We start from the raw sequence: 27,011 nt of genomic DNA, 5'->3' as shown, positions 1-27,011 counted from the left end.
TTCTTGACATGAATTTTAAAATGTGGTAAATTTATATGCGCTTTTATGGCTTTAATAGTCATAATAAAGTTCAAGAATGAATGAATACCGATAGCAAAAATATCGATGTCACTAATATCGATATTAATGCCAGTGTTATGTATTTTATATGTTTGTGTTTTATATATTTTGTTAATTATTGTACTAGTTTTAGAATATATGTATTACATTTTTAAAAACTAGCGATTTTTTTTTTCTAAAGTAAATTATGCCTTTTAGTATGGTAGCGGGTTGTGGGTGTAAAGGGGAATAGGGTGGGAAGTATTTTAATTATAGTAAATTAATTTTTAAAAGTAATTATTTTTAAATACATTTTGCATTTTAGTTCTGTAGCGGGTTGTGGGTTTATAGGGGAATAGGGTAGGAAGTAATTTAATTGTAATTAAGTAATTATTTATCTATCTATTTTTGTAAATGTTTTTATTGAATACAAAGATCATGTGCATACAGAGGGATCAATCCAATATACGGTTTCAAATCTGGATAGTTCGCTAGCTTCAATACACATTACATAGATTCAGCACTTTCTGCACCATTATACATTGCTAATTCCACCGTTGGGGACACCACAGGGTCTCCTCGATACTTATTCCAACTTGATCATTTCCGGTCCCATTTTTTTAAACACTTCCGTTTTTGCCAGCATACATCTATCCAACTCTTTCGTCCACCCCTGGAAGCTCGGTGCACTCGCCCCTCCCCACCCTCACGCTATCTTTCACTTTACCAGCTTGTACTCCAGCGTCACAAACTGTTTTTCAACTTCCGTACAGTCAATCGCCTCCCAAATATTCAGCAATCCTAATTGCAGCTTCAGAACGTCATTATTTCTTTTTATTTATTGGTATTGATAATTAATGTTATGTTAAATAATTATTAATTGGTAATTACTTTTTATTAATTGGTAATTAATTTTTATGAATTGATTAATTGGTAATTATATTAAGTGTATTATTAAAGTGTGTTGTGAGGTTATGGGGCAATAGGGTGGGAAGTAATTTAATTGTAATTAAGTACTTTTTTATTTTATTGAGTATTGATAATTTTTTTGTGTTAATTAATTAATAATTGGTAATAACTTCAATAATTATTTTTGTGTGTAAATTAAGTTATTGTTCATTTATTAATAATTGGTAATTAAATGTGATTACGTATAAGTAATTGGTATTTATCAATAATGTATTGTTAATTAATTATTAATTGCTAGATATTTTTTAATACTTGTTTTTGGGTATTGGAAATTAATTATGTGTTATTTATTTATTATTTGGTAATTCATTTTTAATAATTAATATTTAATTGTATTATCAATTTAACTGTTAATCAGTTATTAACTGGTAATTATGTTTAAGTAATTATTTATTGGTATTAATTAATTTATTGTTATTTAATAATCAAATTATGATTCATTTTACAAAAATATTTTAATTATTAGTAAATTATTTTAACCCCTACGCTCTCCAACACTTTCCCTAATGTTGCACTCTTTGGAGTTCGAATAGTAGTTTTTACCCGTACGCTATCCAACACTTTCCCTACTGTTGCACCCTCTGGATTTGGAATAGTAATTTTTACCCCTATGCTATCCAATATTTACTGTTTTAGTTAATGTAATGTATAATTTATTTAATTATTTTTCAATTTGATATATGTAGTTTTTATATTTTTATTTATATTATTGTTGTATGTGTATGTATGTATTTATAATTTATAAAATGTTTTAACAATGTATAAGTTATTATAATAGTTAATTGTAACTATTATTAAGTATATATATTATATTTTATATGTATGTAAATTTTTTTGACATTATATGTATTGTTCCCATGAGGCACAGGGGCAGAGCTGATTTGCATATAGCAAGTGTCTAACCCAGGGTGGTGTGGAGTGCAAAAAAACGATGGATTTAGCCCCAGATCCTTGTACTGGGGTGAATGTATGACATTGTTCTACATTCTGTCCATCAACTGTGATTTTTGCAATTTTCACCCCGAGTGGGCTGGGTATGCTCAGACGTGAGCCCCAGGCTCTCCACACCACTGGAGTCAAGCTATCCAGGCTGAATGAAGGCTGATAGCCAGAAACCGGTCCTTGGATGCTTGATTCTGGTCTGGGAAAGACATGGCTTGGTAGTTCGGACTGGACTGTTCCCACGAGGCACAGGGTCAGAGCTGATTTGCATATAGCCAGTGTCTAACCCAGGGTGGTGTGGAGTGCAAAAAAACGTTGGATGTAGGCCCAGATCCTTGTACTGGGGTGAATGTATGACATTGTTCTTTATTCTGTCCATCAACTGTGTTTTTTGCAATTTTCACCCCGAGTGGGCTGGGTATGCTCAGACGTGAGCCCCAGGCTCTCCACACCACTGAAGTCAGGCTATCCAGGCTGAATGAAGGCTGATAGCCAGAAACCGGTCCTTGGATGCTTGATTCCGGTCTGGGAAAGACATGGCTTGGTAGTTCGGACTGGACTGTTCCCATGAGGCACAGGGTCAGAGCTGATTTGCATATAGCCAGTGTCTAACCCAGGGTGGTGTGCAGTGCAAAAAAACGATGGATTTAGGCCCAGATTCTTGTACTGGGGTGAATGTATGACATTGTTCTACATTCTGTCCATCAACTGTGTTTTTTGCAATTTTCACCCCGAGTGGGCTGGGTATGCTCAGACGTGAGCCCCAGGCTCTCCACACCACTGGAGTCAAGCTATTCTGGCTGAATGAAGGCTGATAGCCAGAAACTGGTCCTTGGATGCTTGATTCCGGTCTGGGAAAGACATGGCTTGGTAGTTCGGACTGGACAGTTCCCATGAGGCACAGGGTCAGAGCTGATTTGCATATAGCCAGTGTCTAACCCAGGGTGGTGTGGAGTGCAAAACAACCGATGGATTTAGGCCCAGATCCTTGTACTGGGGTGAATGTATGACATTGTTCTACATTCTGCCCATCAACTGTGTTTTTTGCAATTTTCACCCCGAGTGGGCTGGGGTATTCTCAGACGTGAGCCCCAGGCTCTCCACACCACTGAAGTCAAGCTATCCAGGCTGAATGAAGGCTGATAGCCAGAAACCGGTCCTTGGATGCTTGATTCCGGTCTGGGAAAGACATGGCTTGGTAGTTCGGACTGGACTGTTCCCATGAGGCACAGGGTCAGAGCTGATTTGCATAAAGCCAGTGTCTAACCCAGGGTGGTGTGGAGTGCAAAAAAACTATGGATTTAGGCCCAGATCCTTGTACTGGGGTGAATGTATGACATTGTTCTACATTCTGTCCATCAACTGTGTTTTTTGCAATTTTCACCCTGAGTGGGCTGGGTATGCTCAGACGTGAGCCCCAGGCTCTCCACACCATTGGAGTCAAGCTATCCAGGCTGAATGAAGGCTGATAGCCAGAAACCGGTCCTTGGATACTTGATTCCGGTCTGGGAAAGACATGGCTTGGTAGTTCGGACTGGACTGTTCCCATGAGGCACAGGGTCAGAGCTGATTTGCATATAGCCAGTGTCTAACCCAGGGTGGTGTGGAGTGCAAATAAACGATGGATTTAGACCCAGATCCTTGTATTTGGGTGAATGTATGACATTGTTCTACATTCTGTCCATCAACTGTGTTTTTTGCATTTTTCACCCCGAGTGGGCTGGGTATGCTCAGACGTGAGCCCAAGGCTCTCCACACCACTGGAGTCAAGCTATCCAGGCTGAATGAAGGCTGATAGCCAGAAACCGGTCCTTGGATGCTTGATTCCGGTCTGGGAAAGACATGGCTTGGTAGTTCGGCTGGACTGTTCCCATGAGGCACAGGGTCAGAGCTGATTTGCATATAGCCAGTGTCTAACCCAGGGTGGTGTGGAGTGCAAAAAAAACATTGGATGTAGGCCCAGATCCTTGTACTGGGGTGAATGTATGACATTGTTCTACATTCTGTCCATCAACTGTGTTTTTTGCAATTTTCACTCCGAGCGGGCTGGGTATGCTCAGACGTGAGCCCCAGGCTCTCCACACCACTGGAGTCAAGCTATCCAGGCTGAATGAAGGCTGATAGCCAGAAACCGGTCCTTGGATGCTTGATTCCGGTCTGGGAAAGACATGGCTTGGTAGTTCGGACTGGACTGTTCCCATGAGGCACAGGGTCAGAGCTGATTTGCATATAGCCAGTGTCTAACCCAGGGTGGTGTGCAGTGCAAAAAAACGATGGATTTAGGTCCAGATCCTTGTACTGGGGTGAATGTATGACATTGTTCTACATTCTGTCCATCAACTGTGTTTTTTGCAATTTTCACCCCGAGTGGGCTGGGTATGCTCAGACGTGAGCCCCAGGCTCTCCACACCACTGGAGTCAAGCTATCCTGGCTGAATGAAGGCTGATAGCCAGAAACCGGTCCTTGGATGCTTGATTCCGGTCTGGGAAAGACATGGCTTGGCAGTTCGGACTGGACAGTTCCCATGAGGCACAGGGTCAGAGCTGATTTGCATATAGCCAGTGTCTAACCCAGGGTGGTGTGGAGTGCAAATAAACGATGGATTTAGACCCAGATCCTTGTACTGGGGTGAATGTATGACATTGTTCTACATTCTGTCCATCAACTGTGTTTTTTGCAATTTTCACCCCGAGTGGGCTGGGTTTGCTCAGATGTGAGCCCCAGGCTCTCCACACCACTGGAGTCAAGCTATCCAGGCTGAATGAAGGCTGATAGCCAGAAACCGGTCCTTGGATGCTTGATTCCGGTCTGGGAAAGACATGGCTTGGTAGTTCGGACTGCACTGTTCCCATGAGGCACAGGGTCAGAGCTGATTTGCATATAGCCAGTGTCTAACCCAGGGTGGTGTGCATTGCAAAAAAACAATGGATTTAGGCCCAGATCCTTGTACTGGGGTGAATGTATGACATTGTTCTACATTCTGTCCATCAACTGTGTTTTTTGCAATTTTCACCCCGAGTGGGCTGGGGTATTCTCAGACGTGAGCCCCAGGCTCTCCACACCACTGGAGTCAAGCTATCCAGGCTGAATGAAGGCTGATAGCCAGAAACCGGTCCTTGGATGCTTGATTCCGGTCTGGGAAAGACATGGCTTGGTAGTTCGGACTGGACTGTTCCCATGAGGCACAGGGTCAGAGCTGATTTGCATATAGCCAGTGTCTAACCCAGGGTGGTGTGGAGTGCAAAAAAACGATGGATTCAGCCCCAGATCCTTGTACTGGGGTGAATGTATGACATTGTTCTACATTCTGTCCATCAACTGTGTTTTTTGCAATTTTCACCCCGAGCGGGCTGGGTATGCTCAGACGTGAGCCCCTGGCTCTCCACACCACTGGAGTCAAGCTATCCAGGCTGAATGAAGGATGATAGCCAGAAACCGGTCCTTGGATGCTTGATTCCGGTCTGGGAAAGACATGGCTTGGTAGTTCGGACTGGACTGTTCCCATGAGGCACAGGGGCAGAGCTGATTTGCATATAGCCAGTGTCTAACCCAGGGTGGTGTGCAGTGCAAAAAAACGTTGGATGTAGGCCCAGATCCTTGTACTGGGGTGAATGTATGACATTGTTCTACATTCTGTCCATCAACTGTGTTTTTTGCAATTTTCACCCCGAGTGGGCTGGGGTATTCTCAGACGTGAGCCCCAGGCTCTCCACACCACTGAAGTCAGGCTATCCAGGCTGAATGAAGGCTGATAGCCAGAAACCGGTCCTTGGATGCTTGATTCCGGTCTGGGAAAGACATGGCTTGGTAGTTCGGACTGGACTGTTCCCATGAGGCACAGGGTCAGAGCTGATTTGCATATAGCCAGTGTCTAACCCAGGGTGGTGTGGAGTGCAAAAAAACTATGGATTTAGGCCCAGATCCATGTACTGGGGTGAATGTATGACATTGTTCTACATTCTGTCCATCAACTGTGTTTTTTGCAATTTTCACCCTGAGTGGGCTGGGTATGCTCAGACGTGAGCCCAGGCTCTCCACACCACTGGAGTCAAGCTATCCTGGCTGAATGAAGGCTGATAGCCAGAAACCGGTCCTTGGATGCTTGATTCCGGTCTGGGAAAGACATGGCTTGGCAGTTCGGACTGGACAGTTCCCATGAGGCACAGGGTCAGAGCTGATTTGCATATAGCCAGTGTCTAACCCAGGGTGGTGTGGAGTGCAAAAAATACGATGGATTTAGGCCCAGATCCTTGTACTGGGGTGAATGTATGACATTGTTCTACATTCTGTCCATCAACTGTGTTTTTTTGCAATTTTCACCCCGAGTGGGCTGGGGTATTCTCAGACGTGAGCCCCAGGCTCTCCACACCACTGGAGTCAAGCTATCCAGGCTGAATGAAGGCTGATAGCCAGAAACCGGTCCTTGGATGCTTGATTCCGGTCTGGGAAAGACATGGCTTGGTAGTTCGGACTGGACTGTTCCCATGAGGCACAGGGTCAGAGCTGATTTGCATATAGCCAGTGTCTAACCCAGGGTGGTGTGGAGTGCAAAAAAAACGATGGATTTAGGCCCAGATCCTTGTACTGGGGTGAATGTATGACATTGTTCTACATTCTGTCCATCAACTGTGTTTTTTGCAATTTTCACCCCGAGTGGGCTGGGGTATTCTCAGACGTGAGCCCCAGGCTCTCCACACCACTGGAGTCAAGCTATCCAGGCTGAATGAAGGCTGATAGCCAGAGACCGGTCCTTGGATGCTGGATTCCGGTCTGGGAAAGACATGGCTTGGTAGTTCGGACTGGATTGTTCCCATGAGGCACAGGGGCAGAGCTGATTTGCATATAGCAAGTGTCTAACCCAGGGTGGTGTGGAGTGCAAAAAAACGATGGATTTAGCCCCAGATCCTTGTACTGGGGTGAATGTATGACATTGTTCTACATTCTGTCCATCAACTGTGTTTTTTGCAACTTTCACCCCGAGTGGGCTGGGTATGCTCAGACGTGAGCCCCAGGCTCCCCACACCACTGGAGTCAAGCTATCCAGGCTGAATGAAGGCTGATAGCCAGAAACCGGTCCTTGGATACTTGATTCTGGTCTGGGAAAGACATGGCTTGGTAGTTCGGACTGGACTGTTCCCATGAGGCACAGGGTCAGAGATGATTTGCATATAGCCAGTGTCTAACCCAGGGTGGTGTGGAGTGCAAAAAAACGATGGATTTAGACCCAGATCCTTGTACTGGGGTGAATGTATGACATTGTTCTACATTCTGTCCATCAACTGTGTTTTTTGCAATTTTCACCCCGAGTGGGCTGGGTATGCTCAGACGTGAGCCCCAGGCTCTCCACACCACTGGAGTCAAGCTATCTAGGCTGAATGAAGGCTGATAGCCAGAAACCGGTCCTTGGATGCTTGATTCCGGTCTGGGAAAGACATGGCTTGGTAGTTCGGACTGGACTGTTCCCATGAGACACAGGGTCAGAGCTGATTTGCATATAGCCAGTGTCTAACCCAGGGTGGTGTGGAGTGCAAAAATCGATGGATTTAGGCCCAGATCCTTGTACTGGGGTGAATGTATGACATTGTTCTACATTCTGTCCATCAACTGTGTTTTTTGCAATTTTTATCCCCAAAAAGACAGGAACCATTGAAGGGCATGTCCTGGACACTGTCCGAAAAACCATTGGACCGCATCCAGACATGCCTCTGAAGTCACTCCGGTGCCTATTGCTCTACCAAGAAAGACCCTGATATCATCCTCACAGCAGATTGCAAACTTGGCAGCATCACAACTGTACTGTATGGCATGAGAGAGGATGGCATGCACATCCTCAAATTATGCTCCAGAATGTATTGTTTTTTATTTCAGTCACACCTAACTTATTATGTCAGGACAACACACAGCATGTAACATATATCTGGCATGCATCAAGGTCAATAGTGCCCTCGTTTTTGTTCAGGTTCCTCTTTTTTGTGGAAGAGTTGTGGCGCAGCGGCCAGGGTGCCTGACTTCGGAACACAGGGTTCACGGTTCGATCCCCGGTTCCGGCAGCAGGTTATCCCAGCAGCATGTGACTCTGGGTAATAGCGTTTCTTTAAATTTCCCAATGGTCCCCAGCGCCGAGACACCTCCGTCGGAGGTAGCTGTGCGCTTTACAAATGCTGGCATATACATGTATTTTGGGTTCCCGTAAGAGAAAAGACAAAAAAACACAAATCTCTTGGATATTTGTTGGAACCAGAGGTCTCTGGTTGGCACAGGTATGCACTTGTGACAAGCAAGGACCCTCAGCTCCACGTCAGGGCAAGGGAACTACTCCTTCGAATAACCCCTGCTCACCCTCTAGGTAGTGTGGCACGAGCAGACAAGGCTAATCCTCAGGGCGATAGTAAGTTAAGCATTCATGAGCACACACAGTAAACACACTGACCCACCACAAATGGACACCAGTCGTATGGTTGTATCAAAAATACATATACTTTATATAAAAGATAGATTCAAGCAGGATTATCACAAGACCAAATAACGTTTAGTAAATTGAGGTCACCAGATTACAATAGGCAAACTTAGTCTTTCAATGTTCGTTGTTTAGCAAGGTACGATGACAGGGAAATAAGAACGTTGCGGACCCTGGATCCGATATGAACTCGAGACGGAGTTCAAGTGTACCTTGCTGGTGGAAGTCAGAGGCGTTTCCGGCGTGGCTACTTGTGAGGGCGGACCCCGAACGAGGCCGACGGTTCTCCAGAGGATCTCTCCGGCCCAATCCCCCTCGAGGAGCGAGGTGAAGGAGCAAGACTGTGGAGGGTTGCGGCGATCCGGGATCGATGCAGCTCATGGGGCGAGGCGCCGTTCAGGCCTGCGGGGCGTACTACTTCTTAGCACGCCGGGTCGTACTCATCGATCTGAGAGAGGCGTCGAGTTCTCGGGCAGACGGGTGCAGCACCAGGCTTCCGGTACCACGGTACGGGGAGGCCTTACTTGAGAGGCGGCACGAGCCTTGGTATGCAGGAGCGCAAAGCGAGACAGTCGGGTACGTTACGACGTACGGACCGTCCGAGGCTATGAAATGCTCTCCGTGCAGATTCCGGCTGGAGAAGATGAGAGGTACACAGCGCGCTCCGTAAGCGGCGAGGTGACAGGAGAGCAGGCGGCCCGGCACTGAAGCGGAGAGCGACTCAGGGATGAGCGGGGCTCTCTACCGCGGGGCGACCAAGCTCCGAGCTGTCACGACCTGGGAGGGGGCGAAGGCACCCGAGTCACAACTCTGGCGAGGGAATAAGAACTGAGGCCCAACAGCAGATGGGCACAAGCAGATAGAACCCAATGGTCCTGGGGTTTCGTTCAGGGGGGGAAGCTCTCGATCAAGCCCTTGGAGATCGTTTCAGGCACAAGTCTACAAAGTCCTTTCCGGTCCTTTCCTCTCCGTTCTCAGCAAGGCACCACTGCAGGCCAGTCCAACAGGATACAGACTGGTTTCCGTCCTTCAGCTTCTCTTGGTCCTTCTAGTTAGGCAGAGGTTCGTCGTGGTCAAAACTAGATCTGATCTGTAAAAAGCGGAGCTCATATATTTATACTGCATTTCTTTTGTCTTTGCAGGCCAGGGGGCCTGAGCCTGGTTCAACCCGGTTCTGAAGTACTTTGTTGACAGGACGCTGCCGTCTTCTTTCAGGGTGCAGGGCAGAGACATCAGACGCTCTGCAGGAGGTGGAGCCAGCATTGTGGTGGTAGTGCACAACCCTATTCAGAGTCAAGGACTTCTCCGCCCACCCATCCTGGTGTAAGCACCCCATTCACCACCTGGAGTACCCGACTATCCCCGGGAATCTGTTATGTTATGTTATCTTGGTTTTGTATAGCGCACGGCTACTCAATGAGTGTCCCGGCGCTTTGAATGCACACATGTATCACAACATAACAGAAAGAAAAAACAGAGAAAAGGGAAAAATCCAGATTAACCACAGGGGGTGACAACTAAGAAGTAAAAAGCCAGGTTTTAAGACCCTTCCTGAACGCCAGTAAATTTGGAGTGCTGCGCAGTGTCACTGGCAGCGTGCTCCATAGCTGCGGCAGCTCTCCCAGCCCTGTCACTCACACAAACCCAGACAGCAGATACACATCCTGGCAGAGGCGGGCTGAACAGTTAGGCGAGCAAAGGCTAACTTTCTAAAAGTAGCATTTGCAAACACAGGAAATTAAAATAAACCTTACTAAAGGAAGTTTTTTATTATTCTGAGTTCAGGCCTACTAAACTCGACCTGCTACTGTGTTCCCTGAGTCTGCCGAGACTATAGCGTGTAATAGCTCCGACAGCTCATCTGGCCTAAGAGAACAGGAAGCCCTTCAATAGTGAAGAAGGAGAAAGGGCAGTAATTCACTACTAGGACATGCCACACTCTAGGCTTGTCCTACTTTACGCTTACAATGCACCCTGCCCGTAGGCCTACCATAGGGGTGACTGATATGAAGGTGAGGGAAGGTTCTGGGACTGGTAAGTGTGGACACTTGCACAGTCAGCGTGACAGTACGAGACCGTACGCAGGGTCAGCAATGGCGGACCCGAGACATATCTTACGAGGCCGCTTCTGTGGGTGGCGCAACCAGCGCTGCAGGCCCACTAGCAGCCTTTGTATCTACAAGCCCCGGCACGCCTCGTGCACTTTACTGGGGACTAACAGTAAACCAAATAATCCAATTGTGGAAATCAATTACACATACACTTTACATTGGGAGCACTTGCACTGCGGCACGGATTGGCCGTGGCGCAGTGCCCTGAGCATCGAACACCAGCAAAACATCTGAGGCACATCAGCAAAAAGTGGAAGGGAAACTCACGCCAAGGTGCCAGGTCTAACAATATTCATCAAGACTTGCTTCACACGTCTGCCAACTTGCTGATTTACGGGGGCTTGAAGAGGATTTAACCCCTGTCCCCAAAAGTGTGTCTGTAAGAGCCTTGTTGTAGTCAAGTAAACTTGTTTGTAAAGGCTGAAGCACCTCCGTTAGGACATTGGTGTTAACTTTCTGAGCAGGGACTTGGAGATCAAAATCCTCGGTCACCTCTGCACAGCTATCGCAAAGGAGACACTTTCCTCATTGGCAGGGCCGTAAGGCGAAACCAATATATTGCCTGGAGAAGTATCTAGATCATTGGTATTTTGAAGGCTTTAATGCCAACTGTTCACATAACTGGGATGGCCAAACTTGTCCCCAGCATCATAGCCACCAATATTGAATTTGTGCCAAACAATTATTGTAGGACATGAGCTCTTCCAAGGGGTAGTGGCACTGTGTCGGACTCAGAGGGGTGGTCATTAGGCTGTGAATCCTCAAGGCAGCCTGTTGCCTCAGTCGATTGGGGCAGTACCATCTCGGCGTTGGATAGAAATATGAGTTGGCTGCATCGTCTGGTGTCAATGACACTGGCTTCAGTGGATCATGTTCCGGAGTCGGTTGGAGTGCCGGAGATTAAGCCGGTACAGAAGTCTTTGCGGAACCCAGAACAAAACTAGTGTGGCCCAACCAGCGAAAAGACCAGACTCGCCAGCCTAAGCCAAGTTAGGAGGCCTCTTGGCTCCTGTGGGCCTTAAAGACGCACCAAAGGAAGATAGTACCGTGCCAAAAAGCTGCAGCTTGACTTTATGGAGTTCTTTGACTTGCAGCAGCGTCACCGAAAGACCCGGAAATTTGGGTCGCTGCACGACAAGGGTTAAATTGTCTCTGAAGGGAATGGCTTCAAGAGCAAGACCAGAAGACAGGGCGAGCCCTTGCTACCTTCTCAGGAAATCAATAGTGGCAGGAATGGGTCTAATCCCACTTGAACTTCTTGTGCATTTTCTTTGACTTATCCGAAGATCTAAACCTCAACAATGATATGTCATGCAACCAACCTCGGGACTAGAAGCGGGATGTCCCCTAGGACCACAAACATTCAAGGCGTGGAGTCTTGCATTGCTTCATGGGGAACACCTTCACTTCCTGATCCTGGATGGCTCTGGGGTGCACAAAGGCACAATCAAAGCAGGCCGAGAAGTCGAGCTCCAACCCTAGGCATGTGTGAGTCAGTCACAGACATTTCCCACAAAGTTTATACCTTGTAAATTTGGGTGGTGACATTATCCTTCGCACAATGTAGAAAAATACAGAAAAAGGTTTAAAAATTAGTCTTGAAGAGAAGAGGGTTACTTTGAATCCACGTTCGTTGGAACCAAGGTCAGCGGGAATGGTGGTGCCTATATAGGGCCTCAATACTTCCACAGAGGAGCAGCATCAGCACAGAGCAGCATGGCACCACCTGTGGGCGCACAGGGTACTGCTTGATATCTTCCGGATTCAGTCTGATGCCTGGTGTAATATTGAAAAGGTGAGGAATCTGCTGTTAGAAGTGGCCAGCCAAACTGTGTATGCTGAGTACATGTAAACCTTAAAAAGGTATCGATTGCAAGGGAATCACTGTCACAATGGGAGTAATTTTGGTACCCTTATGTTTTACTAGTGTTATTTTGAAAGACCAACCTTTACTGCAGCATTTATTTGTCTTTTAAACAGGAGTTGCATGTCTCAGGGATTCTTTATTTATTTCTGTGCTATTGCACAACAAATGTTTGTGTGAATGCAGTTGTGCAGATGATTCATCAGTGTGAAGGCTGGAGAGACAGGAGTCCGGAGCAGGAGAGAAGGGGTGTGGGGGCAGGAACCACATATATTACAGGTAATCTTAATAAAGGTCACTGTACAGATAGCTGCTGGGATAACTCACATTTTAGAGCTACCAGGAGAGCTACCTAGGTTCGATCTCTGGCTTACCCTGAGAGAGTTTACTCGTTCCTAAAATCCCAAGGTTTGCTTCATTGCTTCCTTGCCCCGTAGAAGAGATGTGAATGAGAAGCAGACTACAAGTTAAGTAGTATCAATAGCATTAGTGACTAGCAGGGGAGGATGAAGATAATGGTGTGGGATGAGTGTGAGAAAATGCAAAGCAGGAACTCAAGGAAACACATCACTGCACATTCATCAACGGATTCACTACAGCCATGGAAATATATTCACCATTCCACGTAAAGCAGTTGTGACCATCACAATGTGCTAAATGAAAAGTGCAGTGGTTCTTAACATTTTGACATCTGTGGACTCCCACTTAATTATTACTGGAACCTAGAGACCCGACTGAATCATTACTGGTACCCAGGGACCCCCACTGATGCATTACTGGAACCCGGGGATCCCCACTGAGTCATTACTGGAAGCTGAATACCCCAGCACACGCATTTTCAATGATATGAACTGCAAAACAATACACAAATTATCCAAAACAAGCATCCATCATATACACAAATGATTAAATATTTTATTTTATTCATAAACAAACATGCAAAAATCAAAACAATGTAATAGAAAGCTTGGAGTTTTCCTATTATCAATTGAGGATACTCATCATCCATACTTATTCTGTTTGATGAACTTGCGCTGCTCCCACAAATCAGTATGAGGATATTAACTTAATTTTCAACCTCCAATTTCATATTTCTTCACATTTACAGAATGTATGTATATACACTTTATTAATATAAATTAATTTTCTAGGCAGTCGCAGACCACTTGAGTAGGCTTTGCAGACCCCCAGTGTTCCTCGTGGGTCCATGTTGTAAGTATAAGCTCAAAACAAGCCTTTAGATGATCATTTTAAAAAGTAGTATTACCATATGCAGTCCCAAAAAAGGAGCACTTCGAGTAAAAAAGAGATTTTTGGGGTATGGGTGTTAATCTAAAAGGCTGCTTTTGCAAAAGTTGTGTTAAATGATGCATTTAAAAAAGTATAACTGTCCAATAACACTGAGGAATACACATCAGGATTTAGCAACTTTACCAAAGGTAAGAGGATATTGGTGACTCTACCTTTCAAAGAACTTTTAGGTCTGGGTTCACACCTTCAAAGCAGCCAATACGATTCATGCAATCGATTTAGGCTCTCATCACAAGTAGCTCAGAGCTATAGGTCATTTTGGAGTGAGGAAATCCTTGCTATTACAAGTGAGACCCCCTTTAGAAAGTGTGAAAAATAACAGTTCTTTGGAACACCAAGTGTCTCACAACTGGGATGGGCTGAGAACTGTTGTTACTGACATCAATAGAATTAAGAATCCCCTCAAAGATGGCCTTAGCATCGCATTTGCTACTCTAGACCCCAAAGGTCAGTCTTTACTATAGTGACAGTCAATGAATCTTGATTTTGAAAAGTGTTCAGTGCCTGTAAAAGGAGTTTATCATTCCAAGTTTCCACTGAGAATATTTTTTTTTATAACAAGGATCCCAATCAGGAGGATGTGGCAGAGATATAAGTCTCTTTGGTCTAAGGAGGTGAATGGCAATTGTGCCATATGTTGGGAACAGGTAGCCAGCTACACAACAATAAGTATGACATATCTGTGTCAGCTCTTGGAAGCTGCCAGACCAGTTAGCATTTGGTGTGAGTTTCACGTCACAGGTTTGAATCCCAGCATGGCCAACTTAGGGTTCTTTGTTGAGTGGTCAATATATTAAGTACCATCAAACTGGGATATCTGTTTGCAACATTACAGATACATCAAAATCATGAGGTGCTATATTAATAAACAAGTTACCTTATAATGCCTTATCTGTAGAGACTGCCTAGCTACATATTCCTTACCTTAGAACACTCCCAGGTTTGATGTAGAACATTTTGAGCAATGTCCCTGCATGCCGGTAGTTGGTGTTGTACGGCTCGGCATCATAAGAGTCGTCCATACTGGATGTGATGTGTGCAGTGCCTATATAGGTATAACCCCAGTGAGCTGACATAAGTTTCTTACATGTGACTATTTCCGCGCTAGAAGCATGGAGCCACGTCAGAAAGATGATTGACCAGTGTGTAGATTCTAAGGGTCTATAAGAACCAATTTAGTCACAAAAGTCCAGTTCACAGAATAGAGATGATGGAAGGGTTAGTAAGGAATCTGCGGCTAAATAGAGTCTCTACCAAATATGTATTTACCGAAGGTAAGTAATTTATTCATTTGATTGAGACTTCTAGCTACAAAATCCTTACCTTAGAATACCTCCCCTGAAGTGGGCCTGCGGACTGGCTCAGACCAAAAAGTCATTGAGCACTGAACAGTCAAAGTACCCATCGCAATGGACCAGACTGTCAAGCAAGTAGTGTTTGATAAACCTGTGCAAGGATACCCATGCAGCAGCCTGGCTGATATCCATGAAATTGACTCCACAAGCTAACACAGTAGACGTAGCTTGTCTCTGGTAGAACGAGCCTGCAAACCCTTAGAGGTTTGTTTTTTGGCTGGTGAATAACAGATCTTACTGCACACCATCTGGAGATGGTCTATTTCTGCACTGCCTTCACCTTCTTCGTGCCTGTGAACCCTACTAAGAGAGGATCATTCACCTGGCATTCTTTGGTACAATCAATATAGAATGACAGGGTGCTTTTAGGGTCCAGGCGGTGGAGTCTCTCTTCCTCCTTGTTGGGGTGAGGTGCTGAGATGGCAAACAGATACCCCTTAACTTTGCCTAAAGCAAGAACTTGCTAGGCTATGGACAAAGTAAACAACACTTCGGCCAGTGGTACAGACAGTGCATTAATTTGCTCCTCAGTGCACCCAGCCACAAACTTGTCCCAACACAGGCATAAACAGTTTTTGTTGATGGATGCCTGGCTGCCAAGATGGCATCACAGACTTCGGGAGGAAGGTTGAAGACCCTCAACTGTTGTTGCTCAATCTCCAAGCATGGAAGTGGAGTGTGCGCAGGTTTGGATGCTGCATGCTGCAACAGTAGATCTAGCCAAAAGTGCAGCCTGATCAGAAACAGATGCATATGCTCAGGAGTTTTGGATACCAGAGTCTCCTCTCCCAATACGGAGCCACCAGGATGACTTGGACTCTATCAGTTCTGTACTTTTTCAGAAGTTTGAAGGGAGATGTATCGGCAGAGAGCAATATAGGAGCCCTGTATTCCATTCTAGTCGGTAATGAGTCACTGAGCGAGAGGCGATTTGGGAACTCCAGCACACAATATTGCTCACATTTTTAATACTCGTTGGTGGCAAATAGATCTAGCCAAGGTTAATTTCAGTCTTGAAAACGACCTTGAGCCACCTTCATATGCAAGCATAATTCTCTGTCTGAGAGGCATCGACAGCTGAATTTAGAGATCCTGCTAAGTGCTGCAAGATCAGCCTAACTCTCCTGACATTTCAGCAATGTTCAGAGCCGCAGATCCTCCTCGCATAGGAGGCATGACAATATTCAACTCTGCTTGTGCTGTACCACAGTGTAGTGGTGCTGTCCGTGACCACCTGGATCAGCTTCTCTTTGATGTGAAAGCTTTCAATACCATGCGAATGGCTCTCAGTTCCAAAAGAGTGATGTGGAGCCAAGTCTTTGATAGAGAATCTGGGGCCGATTAGGATGGCGGACGGACTTTCGTCCGCCCGCCTGCCACCCTGGCGGTGCTGGGACTGGCCGCCAGTGGTGCGGCAGTCCCGCACCTGCAATTAGGATGCCATTGCCACCGCCACCGTGGCGGTGGCATCCTCTATTCCTAGCATTGTGGTGGGCGGTACTCACAGCACCGCCCGCCACAATGCTGGGAATGCACTGTTCATTGTCATGCACAAGGTGACAGGCACTGTGTGGTACCTGCCACCTGGTCCATGGGAATGTAGGGGGGTACCATAGGTACCCCCCCATGTGCACCCCCACACCCCCAATAACCTGGGGGCCCGCAACGGACCCCCAACAGCAAAATCTGCATGCCTTTCCGTGGCAGCATTGCCGCCACGGAAACGCTACTTCCCGCACCCATACTAATATGGATGGCGGTGTCTAGCAGACACCGCCACCATATCTAGCCCCTTTTCCGACTGGTCAACCAGCAGAAAACCGGTGGACGGTCTTTCCATCCGCTGGGGTCCCCCCGCCATACTAATATGGCTGGGGAAATGGGTGGTGGGCGGAGGGAAATGCGGTGGCGATCCGCCCTACATCGTAATCAGCCCCTCTGTTCTCAAACTCTCGTAGATGGCAGGCCCAGCCCAGAAGCAATGCATCGGTCATCGCTGTCAGCACTGGGTGGGGGACGGGAGAGAAGTCTGCAGATGACTCAAAAGTGGCACTTGAACCACCACCGCAGATCTTTTTGCTGTCTCCCTTGAAATCTGGACCAGCTCGGAGAGATTCCCCTCATGCTGTGTTCACGTTGACTTCAGATCCCACTGCAGAGGCCTCATACGCCACCGAGCATACGTCCTCGGCAGGATGCAAGAGGTCATCAGACCCAAATGGCTCAGAGTTAGTCTCGATGGAAACTGTCCTAAGTGTGGTGTTGACAATTAAGTTCTGATGCCGAGCACTGGTAAAAGATTAAGTATCAGTGCCGAGCACGAGAAAACGATTAGGTACCAGTGCCGAGGACTGGAAATGAATTAAATGTGGGTGATTAGCACTGGCTATCACCAGCTCAAATTAAGCACTGGACTCCAATGAGGAGCCATTTGACACCACCTACTGATGCTCAAGATTTTCAGCATCCAGTCTGTGATTTGGGGAATAGGAAAATGCGGCTAGACGTCTCTCTATCAGATAAGGTTTGTACTATTATTAATTGCCACTACAGTGATTTTAGTAATCTTCTTGCACAAAGCACAATCCTTTGAATTCATAACAGAAGAAATCTCTGTTTCTCAGACACACATTTAATAGGAAATCATATAGTACAAAAGAGCAGAGGGTGCCAGAAACATTGAAACAAACCTCGCAGGCACAAAACCATACGACCAGCAACTCGCACCGGATAAACTACAGCAACTCACAAAATAAAAAGGAAGGAAAATTGCAGCAAATTGAATCGGAAATTTCAGGGTCTGACCAACCAGTCATCGACATCCAGACCTCACAAAAACAAGTAATGAACATCTTAAAAAAGCAGAGATCAGATGGGGCGCCAGGACCAAACGGGCTGCCAAACGCCCTATTCAAAAAAGATCCACAATTCTGGTCCAAATACCTAGCCATACTATTTGACAAAATATTGGAATCCCACACTATCCATGATTCCTGGCGAGGAAGTATATTGCACCCAATATTCAAATCAGGGGCTCGTGCAAACCCCTCAAACTATAGGCTAATAGCCCTCATAGACGTTGAGGCAAAAATCTACGCTGCAAACCTGCTCAAGGATCTAGAAGACTGGGTGGATAACATCCAACTGATTCCCAACACACAGACAGGCTTTCGTGCCGGAATGGAATCCTGGGGCGCACCAAGAAACCTATTGAACGCAATCATAGACCTTTACTAGAAAACATGGGTTCAAATTAAATTGGGAGACGGACGAAGTCTAACAAACAAAATCACCACCACGAATGGTCTGAAACAGGGGTGTGTCTTGGCCCCCTGTTTATTTAATATATTCACAGCCGACCTAGATAACCACCTACGTACAACACTGGGCGATCCTCCAAAATTGGGGAACGTGAGAACAGTAAGCTTGCAATATGCAGACGATATTGTGTTGCTCTCCCAAACGCCTCGAGGCCTACAACGACTAATAAACAAACTGGCAGAATACACAGACCTAAACCAACTTCAGATAAATTTTTCAAAAACAAAGGTCATGTGTTTTTCTAGTCCTCGGAAAAAAATACCAAAATTCATCTGGACGATTAACAGCAATAGTTTGGACCGCGAGGAGACATACAAGTACTTAGGATTGACTTTGGATAACCATCTTAACTACAAGCAACACCAAGAACATCGGAAAACTAAGGCTAAACAACTACTGTTTGCATTTAAAACCCTGCAAAGAAAACTCAGTGTCAGATCCACCACTCACTTATTAAAAGTCGTGGCATCAAAATTTCTACCTGCAATCATATATGGTTCCGAACTATTCAATGCAAAGGACGCAACATCCTTGAACATCGCCCAAATTAGCCTCTTCAAAAAAAACATTCAACATCCCGCGCCATATCTCACAAGACCGGATAACACTAGAGTTTGGGCTAAAAAAATCAGACCATGACAAGACAGGGAGCGCTGGTCAAATACTACTGGAGAATGCGTGCAGCAGAGGACGACTCCCTGGCACACTACTGCTGGCTGGAGGTCGAAAAGCAATCAAAACTGACTAATTCGGTTTATTCGTACCTAAGAAAATCGATTGAGGCTTTAAAATTAGAGGAAGCGTGGCGGACCATACCGTCCTATTCGGAGTTCAAACAATCGGTAAACAAAACAGTTAACCAAATGTCCCAAGACCAGGATAAAGCCACGCTGTCCACGAAAACGAATGCATGGACGGTTCTGCCGACATATAAAAAGCTAAAGCCCCAACCATACCTTTCGGAACATTTTGTAAACCGAATGAAACATCAATTAATCCTACTGAGACTGGGAGTGTATCCAACTAAAGATTTAACTCCCAAATGGAAATGCACATGGACCTCAATGGACTGTCGCCTTTGCGGACAAGGCGGCAAATCTGTGCTCCATCTACTCTGCATTTGTCCAGCATTGTTATCTGAACGGAAAAGATTGCTGCGGCCGCTATTGATAAAAGAACAGATAAGGACATGCAGATTAGCAGTAATAAAATGTTTAGTTGGGTCAACAGTGCAATTGGCATGTAAATCATTAAAGCTCTTAACGCTAGCTGCAAAAGCGCTAGAAAAGAAGAACACAGAACTGGACACAGTAAATGTATAGACTTTTTTCAAAGAAATAGAATTCAATTCATTAAGCTAGAACAATTTCATAAGACTAAAAGGCACTAATTGTACCTTCGCTTCTTTTATTTTATGGATCAAAAAGTTTAAAATGAAAAGTTTACTAATTAACCAGCATTTATATATGAATCTTAAAGTGCTCATGTGTTTTTAGCGGTTAACCCGCTCTTTGTATGATTTAAACCAAATCAAATAAAGTATTTTTTTAACTAACTATATAGTACAAATGCAATTAATTTTAGGATGTAGCTACTTCGGACATATGCCTTACCTATTCCATGAAATACAGCTGCTGTGAGTGAAGTATCCTTTTCAAAGGACTCAAATGCCTGCACCAGCTCGGATGCTGTCTGATAGTTCACCGCATTTCGGGCTTCAGGTCTATTGATCCCAATTGTCATGATGGTTCCATGCCTTTCAGTTAGAACATTCATCTTATCTGCCCCCAAAAAAAAAGGAAATGCATTTTTTTATTCTATTTGTACTTTGATTCATGTTATTGGAAACCATAGAATATGTACATATATGAAAGACGAGATAACATATATCAGTAAGCAAGCATTTTAAAAAGACATACTCAAAAAGCAGGAAAATAATAATCCATATTTTATCAGGCACTGGTAAAGCTAATTAATATGGCTTTGACAAGCATGCTTTTTTTGTTAGAATATGCAAAATAATTGCCAAAAAGGTGAGGGGGTGCCCATTAGTGAGACACAGAATTCACTTTTTTTCTGATGGCAGGGGACATGTGATCAGGCAAAGTACCATCACCCACAATGCCAGGTAGCCAATGATTGAAGTGGGCTGACCCACTGCCTCAAGCTGTATGCTATGGTAGGTGGAAGGAAAATGTGAACGGCACTTGAACAGACCAATGGATGAAGGAGATTGAATAAAAGCCCCTGTATTTATGCTTATATGTATGTCATTTTAATATTAATTATTTGAGAAACATGAGGCAGGAAAAACAACTGAAGCGGTCTGCTCTAGGCCAGACCTAATAAGGACGGTTCTGATCTTTGTAAATGCTACATTCATCATTCGTTGTATATTTGTATTTATCAGATCGTAATGGATATCACTTAATGACAACAGGAGTTGACAACTTTGAAATAGCTGCAACCAAAAGAGTAAAACAAGATGTGGCGAATTGTTTCCGATCCCAAGCCACAAGGTCACATCTCCTTGCTTGTTGGGATATGCAAGAGAGCTATCACAAATCACTTGGAAGAGGGGTTGACTCAATGGAAATTTAGGAAAAATCTGTTTATCGCCCACTAAAGTACATTAACAGATAATTACTATGCAGCTATTTTTCATAGTGATACAAATAATTATTATATGTTTCAGAGTTGTGCTACATTATTTTCTTTATGCAAATCCATGGATTTTGCTTTACAACTTTTCCCTAATGCCTTACATAGTCGTTTAGGCATTGCATTTAAGAGTCCCTTGGGGAGCACTCAAAACATCACACCGGTTCAGTAGCACGGATCGCAATGCTAACACTTCAACTTCCTCCTAAGCTCAATCACCATAAGTCCACCATATAATAATCCCCTTTGTAATTGTGGGGACCGCTTCACCACAATAAACAACTTTAAAAGCAACAAACGATAACCCCCATAGCGTTTACTAGATGAATTGAGGGTTTGCAAAATTGTCTTTATCAAAGCTGCCTTTTAACATAGATGTACTTCCTAGATACCAGTAGGTAAGGATCAGTTCGAACTCATGTCCCACTAATTTTCCAATACTTGTGGATAAGTATTTACTGCACTCTGTGAAAAATACAAACCTGCTAGGAAAAGATTCAACAGGGTGCCACCATAAACACTCCTGTGTAATCTGCTAGTGACACAGATATTGGTAGTTGGCCTCACAATTTTATATGGCTATTTAGCTATCCAAGTATTAGAATATATTATTTGGGCCACTTCCATTTATTACTATTGCTGGGCAAACTGTTTCAAGAAATCTAAACCCCAAACACTCCTCTACCAGAACTTAATAGGGCCAAGATTTCACTGAAAACCAGATCAGGAAGGGACCTCCTGAACTGTGCTAACTATCGGCTGATATCCCTTATAAATATGGATATAAAGATCTTGGCCAAAAGTCTCAACATTTATATCCCCCTTTTAATTTATCCTTCACAGGTGGGTTATGTACCTGGTTGTGCTTCTGCAAAGCATTTGAGACTGCTTTCTCACCTACTAATGCAGGCCAAAGAAGAAAAGATTTGTATTTTCCCTCAAGGACGAAAAAGCTTTCGACCATGTGGAGTGGCCATATTTGTTTAAGGTGATGGTCGACATTGGGTCTGGGTAGCACATGCATTGACAAAGTCTGTTGGCTTCACTGCTTTCTCAGAGCTTCTGTGTTATATGGGGTTTCACCTCACACTTCTTTGACATTAGAAGGGAAGAAGACAGGGTTGCACACACTCCCTTCTGTATTTTTGATAGCACCATAACTATCCGCTGTACATTACGCATCTGTGGGATACAAATGGTGATGGAGAGAACAGAAAGTATTCCATTATGCAGACAACATATTGGTAGCTCTATCCAACCCATCGAAGACTGTGTTGGCCTGAATGAATGTGACTGAGTCATTCTACAGATTTTTTGAATATAAAATAAATTAGTCAGTGGGTGGCTATGCCGATTACACCAAAAACTACAGAAGTGTTGCTAGAGGCCTCACCGTTCATTTGGCTTCTCGTCCACCTAAAATACCTTGGTGTGTACCTGAACAGCAGCCTAACAAATGTAGTGAGAGATAACCTCATCCCCATCATCAACAACGTAAAAATAGAATTTGCGAACTGGTCTAAACTTTAACTGTCACTTTGGGGCAGACTACAGAATATTAAAAAGAACGTAATGCTGAGATTTACCTACATCTTAGGCATGCTACCCAGGAGAAATCCACAGGATTTGGTGCAGAAGACTGACCGGCTTACCAGGAGCTTGATACATCAATCCTATCATGACTGGTCATGCGAAACAATGTCTCTCCATTGGCTCTGGCCGAGGCAAATGAGGTGATATTACACCACTTTAAAACACACACACCACCCTTTCTTCATATGTGGCTTTCCAACAGTGCACGGGATGACCACCCATGAAAAGAATCATATACAAATTCAATGTCAAAATGCAGAAATTTGAGGAGGTCTGGGGCTCATTCTTACATTTGTAATCATTAACGACCGGTTAGGCATTATGGCCAGAAACAACCACAAAGTAGGGTATCACGACCGGGATAATGTCCTGATCTCCATTACCCCGATAACTGCAACACGGCTCCCACAGTACTGGATCGGTTCACCTTACTTTACTTGAGAAATGCTAGCGTTGTTAACACATCCACTTCTATATGGGTTACTGATAGACATTGAAGAATAATAGCAGGCCAAGAGTCAGAAGACGTGAGGCACACTCATGCACTTGCAGCAGGGTGGGTGACCATAAGGAAAGGAGCATGTGGGACGGAGTGCCTCTCTGTACCTAAACTGGGCATAATCTTGCTTGGATTCTGTTCATGTTTCAGGCACATCGTTCATAGCAGTAATAGAGATTGCTCCTGGGGGTGGGAGGGGTGGTTCTTCCTTTCCTTCCCTGTTCTATCCCTTTACTTCAATATTAGATACCTAATCCATTCCCCTCTCTCCATTGGTAGAACCTTTGTTCCTGTAGTACCATTGTGTATATTGGATTTGAGCACACCGCCATTCAAGTCTGTGATACAAGTAATTAACTGTCAAAAAAGAATTGGAATTAAAAAATGGCAATCAATTTGTGCAACCATTTTATTAGATTTCATTCACCTGTCCACCACAACTTACTTGTGCTGCAGGGAAGCATCTCTATGCCCTCAGCAAAGCTCTCCAGCTGCCATTCGGCATGCTGAGGAAGTGAGGGCTTTTCCCAACGTCACACTACCTCAGATCTTACACATACTACCAGCTCCAACCTGTCACAGAAGATAAACATCTACTACACTGAGTCTGCCTCACAGAATGCTAAGGGCGAGGACATGGGCGATCTTCATATGCTCGAAAACAGCCACCATTGTAAGCCCCATCCTAATCTTCTGATCTCCAATGAAGTCCCACAGGAGCAGCGGGGCAAGAGACACACACATTCCATCACAACCATGGTCCATTTAGCAACCTGTAGGCACGTAGAGGGCGGTTTTTTGCTTTTAGAAACAGAGGGAAGCAGAGTGTCTGTTTCAGTGAGGCAGACTCACCTCATAATAGTGGCCTTGAATTCACATATGCCATTATCATCTCTTTGCTTCTTTGTTACTGTGAATACTTTGTCAAATGTAAATATGGAATTTCCCTTGGAAGGTAGGAAATAATAACTCAAATGATCTTCAGCTCAATTTCTTCAAGAGAAATAACCTTGGGAACACCAGCTCTTCTTACTCTTACCTACCAAAAAGCAGCATTTCGGCACGTGAAAAAGGAACACAGGAATCAACCACTTGATACCTCTCTCCAAAAGAAAACAAGTGAATCATGAGAACTGCATTTCAAGAAACTACACAGCATCAGAGAAGTTCTTCCTGGGAAGGCACTGAATCTCTAGAAATTGAAGCTTTACATGCAGCTAAACCAAATACATCACCACTAACATAACTCTCCAACTCCTGAAGCCCATTTGAATGCCATCACTGAGGACTGGATTGACCCATAATATATGGCCACCCTACAAGCATTCCACACACACTAGACCAACTTCACCCACTCACCTGGGCCTCTTCTCTGGTGCAGTAGAAATGGCACTGGAATACTACTACATAAAGTTCTTTCTCTCACACTATCACCACCCCTTGACTATCTGCCATAATTACTGGAATATACTGCTGTTACACAAATTGCGCCATTCAGACTTCATATTGTGGGGCTTTTGATTGCCTACCTGCCACCACTCTTACTTTCTTTGAAGACCTGGACTCTATCTTGGATTCCCATGAAACATCTACCTTTCTTAAATCCTATGCAATTTCAACTAACATCTGAAACATCACAGCAGCTCAATATTATCAGCTAACTCATATTCAATGTCTCACTCTCAAATGCCCACTCACCCCAAGCACTTGCATGGAAAAGCACTTGAACTTATCATTATTTCATCACCCTTGACAACTTCTCCATCACCGACCATTATTTGCCTAATCATTCTATAAACCTCATTATCAACAATATTTCACCCTTGACCCCTCCCCGTGACCTACAAAATACAATCATTCAATAGCCCACTTTGCTAACACGCCCTTCAACGCATAATACAAACTTTCAACAGCTCTCAACTCACACTGCCCCTCAGAAGTCTTAACATATGAAGCCCACTTTGATCACACTGTTCATCCAAGCACTCAAATAACAAATGCATTCTCTTCTGTGCATACAGAAGGCAACATGCAGCCCAGTAAACTGTAATACCCTAAAAGTGGTAATCTGCACTCTTGCCTAAGTCCTCAGTCAAGGATTCATCATATTTAGATCTAAACTATTGCATACAATAACTTCTGCTCCATTCTAACTTCACTATATCTAACCTCACTGCTTGTGTCTTCATTATTTTTGCTCTTAACAGCATCCTCAGTAAGTATGGGCGTAAAATCCGTTCCGCTCGCGGATTTTGCGGATTTTCGGGAAATTCGCAATCCGCGGGATTTGCGGATTTCCCGCAAAATCCGCAAATTCGCACGCAGCAGATTTTTTTTTTCTTGGTGATACAATTTTGCGGCGCGCGGCGTTTACTTCCCGTCATTCATCGTTTGCCGAGTTATTTTTCTTGATATTTTGCGAGTGCTGCGCCATTTTGGATCTTGCTGCGGGATCCCGCGGGAATTTGGCAAGCGCAATTACGTAATCGCGGCTTGCCAACTTTTACAGCGAGAGTTTGTCAACGCGAGTACGCCGTGATCACGTATCGCGGTACTTCGCAATTGCGAGCTTTGAGATGCGGCGAGCAGCAACAATCTCGCACTCGCGAAAATATAAAATTTGCAATTCTGCACAAGAAATCCACCAGCAAGCAGCATAAACCTTCGGGAAATGATGATTTTTATCTGAATATCTCCTCAGGTTGACATTTGCCTGCACTTTTTTTGCGAGGAGTCCATTTTGGGGAGGGGGGGGGGGAGGAAGGAAGTGCCCCACAGTCTTCAACTTCCTGTTCCTGTCCAGCAGGCTCCTCCCAGTGCTTTGTCCATCTCCTGGTCACTTTTCATTTGGATCTGGAGCTGGAAGGATTACTTTTTGTGGATGCTGCTGGATATTTGGATTTGAGGCCTTTTTGACTTTCTTTGGATCACTTTTGGATTAGAAATTTCACAAGTAAGTTTGTTTGGGGCATTACAGTTGCTGCAACTACAATTATGGAATTTTCGATTTTTGGGCTGTTTTGGGGCCTTTTTGCTCAGGGGTACTCAGTGGTGGGTGCACTGAGTCTTTCTGTGGGGTGTTTTGAATTTAAACATCATGGAGGGGCTGGATGGCTTGGGATTGTGCTGATTTTTCTGTGATGTTCGTTTTTTTGGCCTGTTGTGGCCTTTTCACCCTGGGTAGTGAGTTGTGCATGTGCCTAGTCTTTCTGTGGGTTGTCTTGAATTTAAACATCATGGAGGGGCTGGATGGCATGGGATTGTGCTGATTTTTCTGTGATTTTCGTTTTTTTGGCCTGTTGTGGACAGGCCATGTGGTTGGGGGCCATTTTGAGTGCTGCTACAGGCCCTGGCCATGTGCTGTGATGGAGGGGGGCATTTTGAATGCAGGCAGTGTTCTCAGGCCTCCACCCATTTTGCCTAGCTTTCATCCATTATGCCCAGGGGTAGTGAGTGGTGCATGGGCCTAGTCTTTCTGTGGGTTGTCTTGAATTTAAACATCATGGAGGGGCTGGATGGCATGGGATTGTGCTGATTTTTCTGTGATTTTCGTTTTTTTGGCCTGTTGTGGACAGGCCATGTGGTTGGGGGCCATTTTGAGTGCTGCTACAGGCCCTGGCCATGTGCTGTGATGGAGGGGGGCATTTTGAATGCAGGCAGTGTTCTCAGGCCTGCACCCATTTTGCCTAGCTTTCATCCATTATGCCCAGGGGTAGTGAGTGGTGCATGGGCCTAGTCTTTCTGTGGGTTGTCTTGAATTTAAACATCATGGAGGGGCTGGATGGCATGGGATTGTGCTGATTTTTCTGTGATTTTCGTTTTTTTGGCCTGTTGTGGACAGGCCATGTGGTTGGGGGCCATTTTGAGTGCTGCTACAGGCCCTGGCCA

The 27,011-nt window shown here is 44.7% G+C and overlaps 1 protein-coding gene across 5 annotated transcripts in view; it reads right to left on the bottom strand.

Annotated features, from left to right (window-relative positions):
- The window catches only part of LOC147722472 (uncharacterized), a 389,233-nt gene that overhangs the window by 256,092 nt on the left and 106,130 nt on the right, over positions 1 to 27,011 (bottom strand). For all 5 annotated transcript variants that reach the window (XM_086964998.1, XM_086964997.1, XM_086965001.1 and 2 more), the window contains one exon: positions 19,984 to 20,151. In XM_086964998.1, the coding sequence (XP_086821124.1) occupies positions 19,984 to 20,146 (163 nt within the window). In that variant the 5' untranslated portion in view covers positions 20,147 to 20,151. The remainder of the gene's footprint in view (positions 1 to 19,983; positions 20,152 to 27,011) is intronic.

Source organism: Lissotriton vulgaris, chromosome 4_1 (genome assembly GCF_964263255.1).
Source record: "Lissotriton vulgaris chromosome 4_1, aLisVul1.2, whole genome shotgun sequence".
In the NCBI taxonomy this organism is placed as follows: domain Eukaryota; kingdom Metazoa; phylum Chordata; class Amphibia; order Caudata; family Salamandridae; genus Lissotriton; species Lissotriton vulgaris.
Note: the sequence above shows the minus strand (reverse complement) of the source record. Positions and strands in the feature narration are given on the sequence as shown.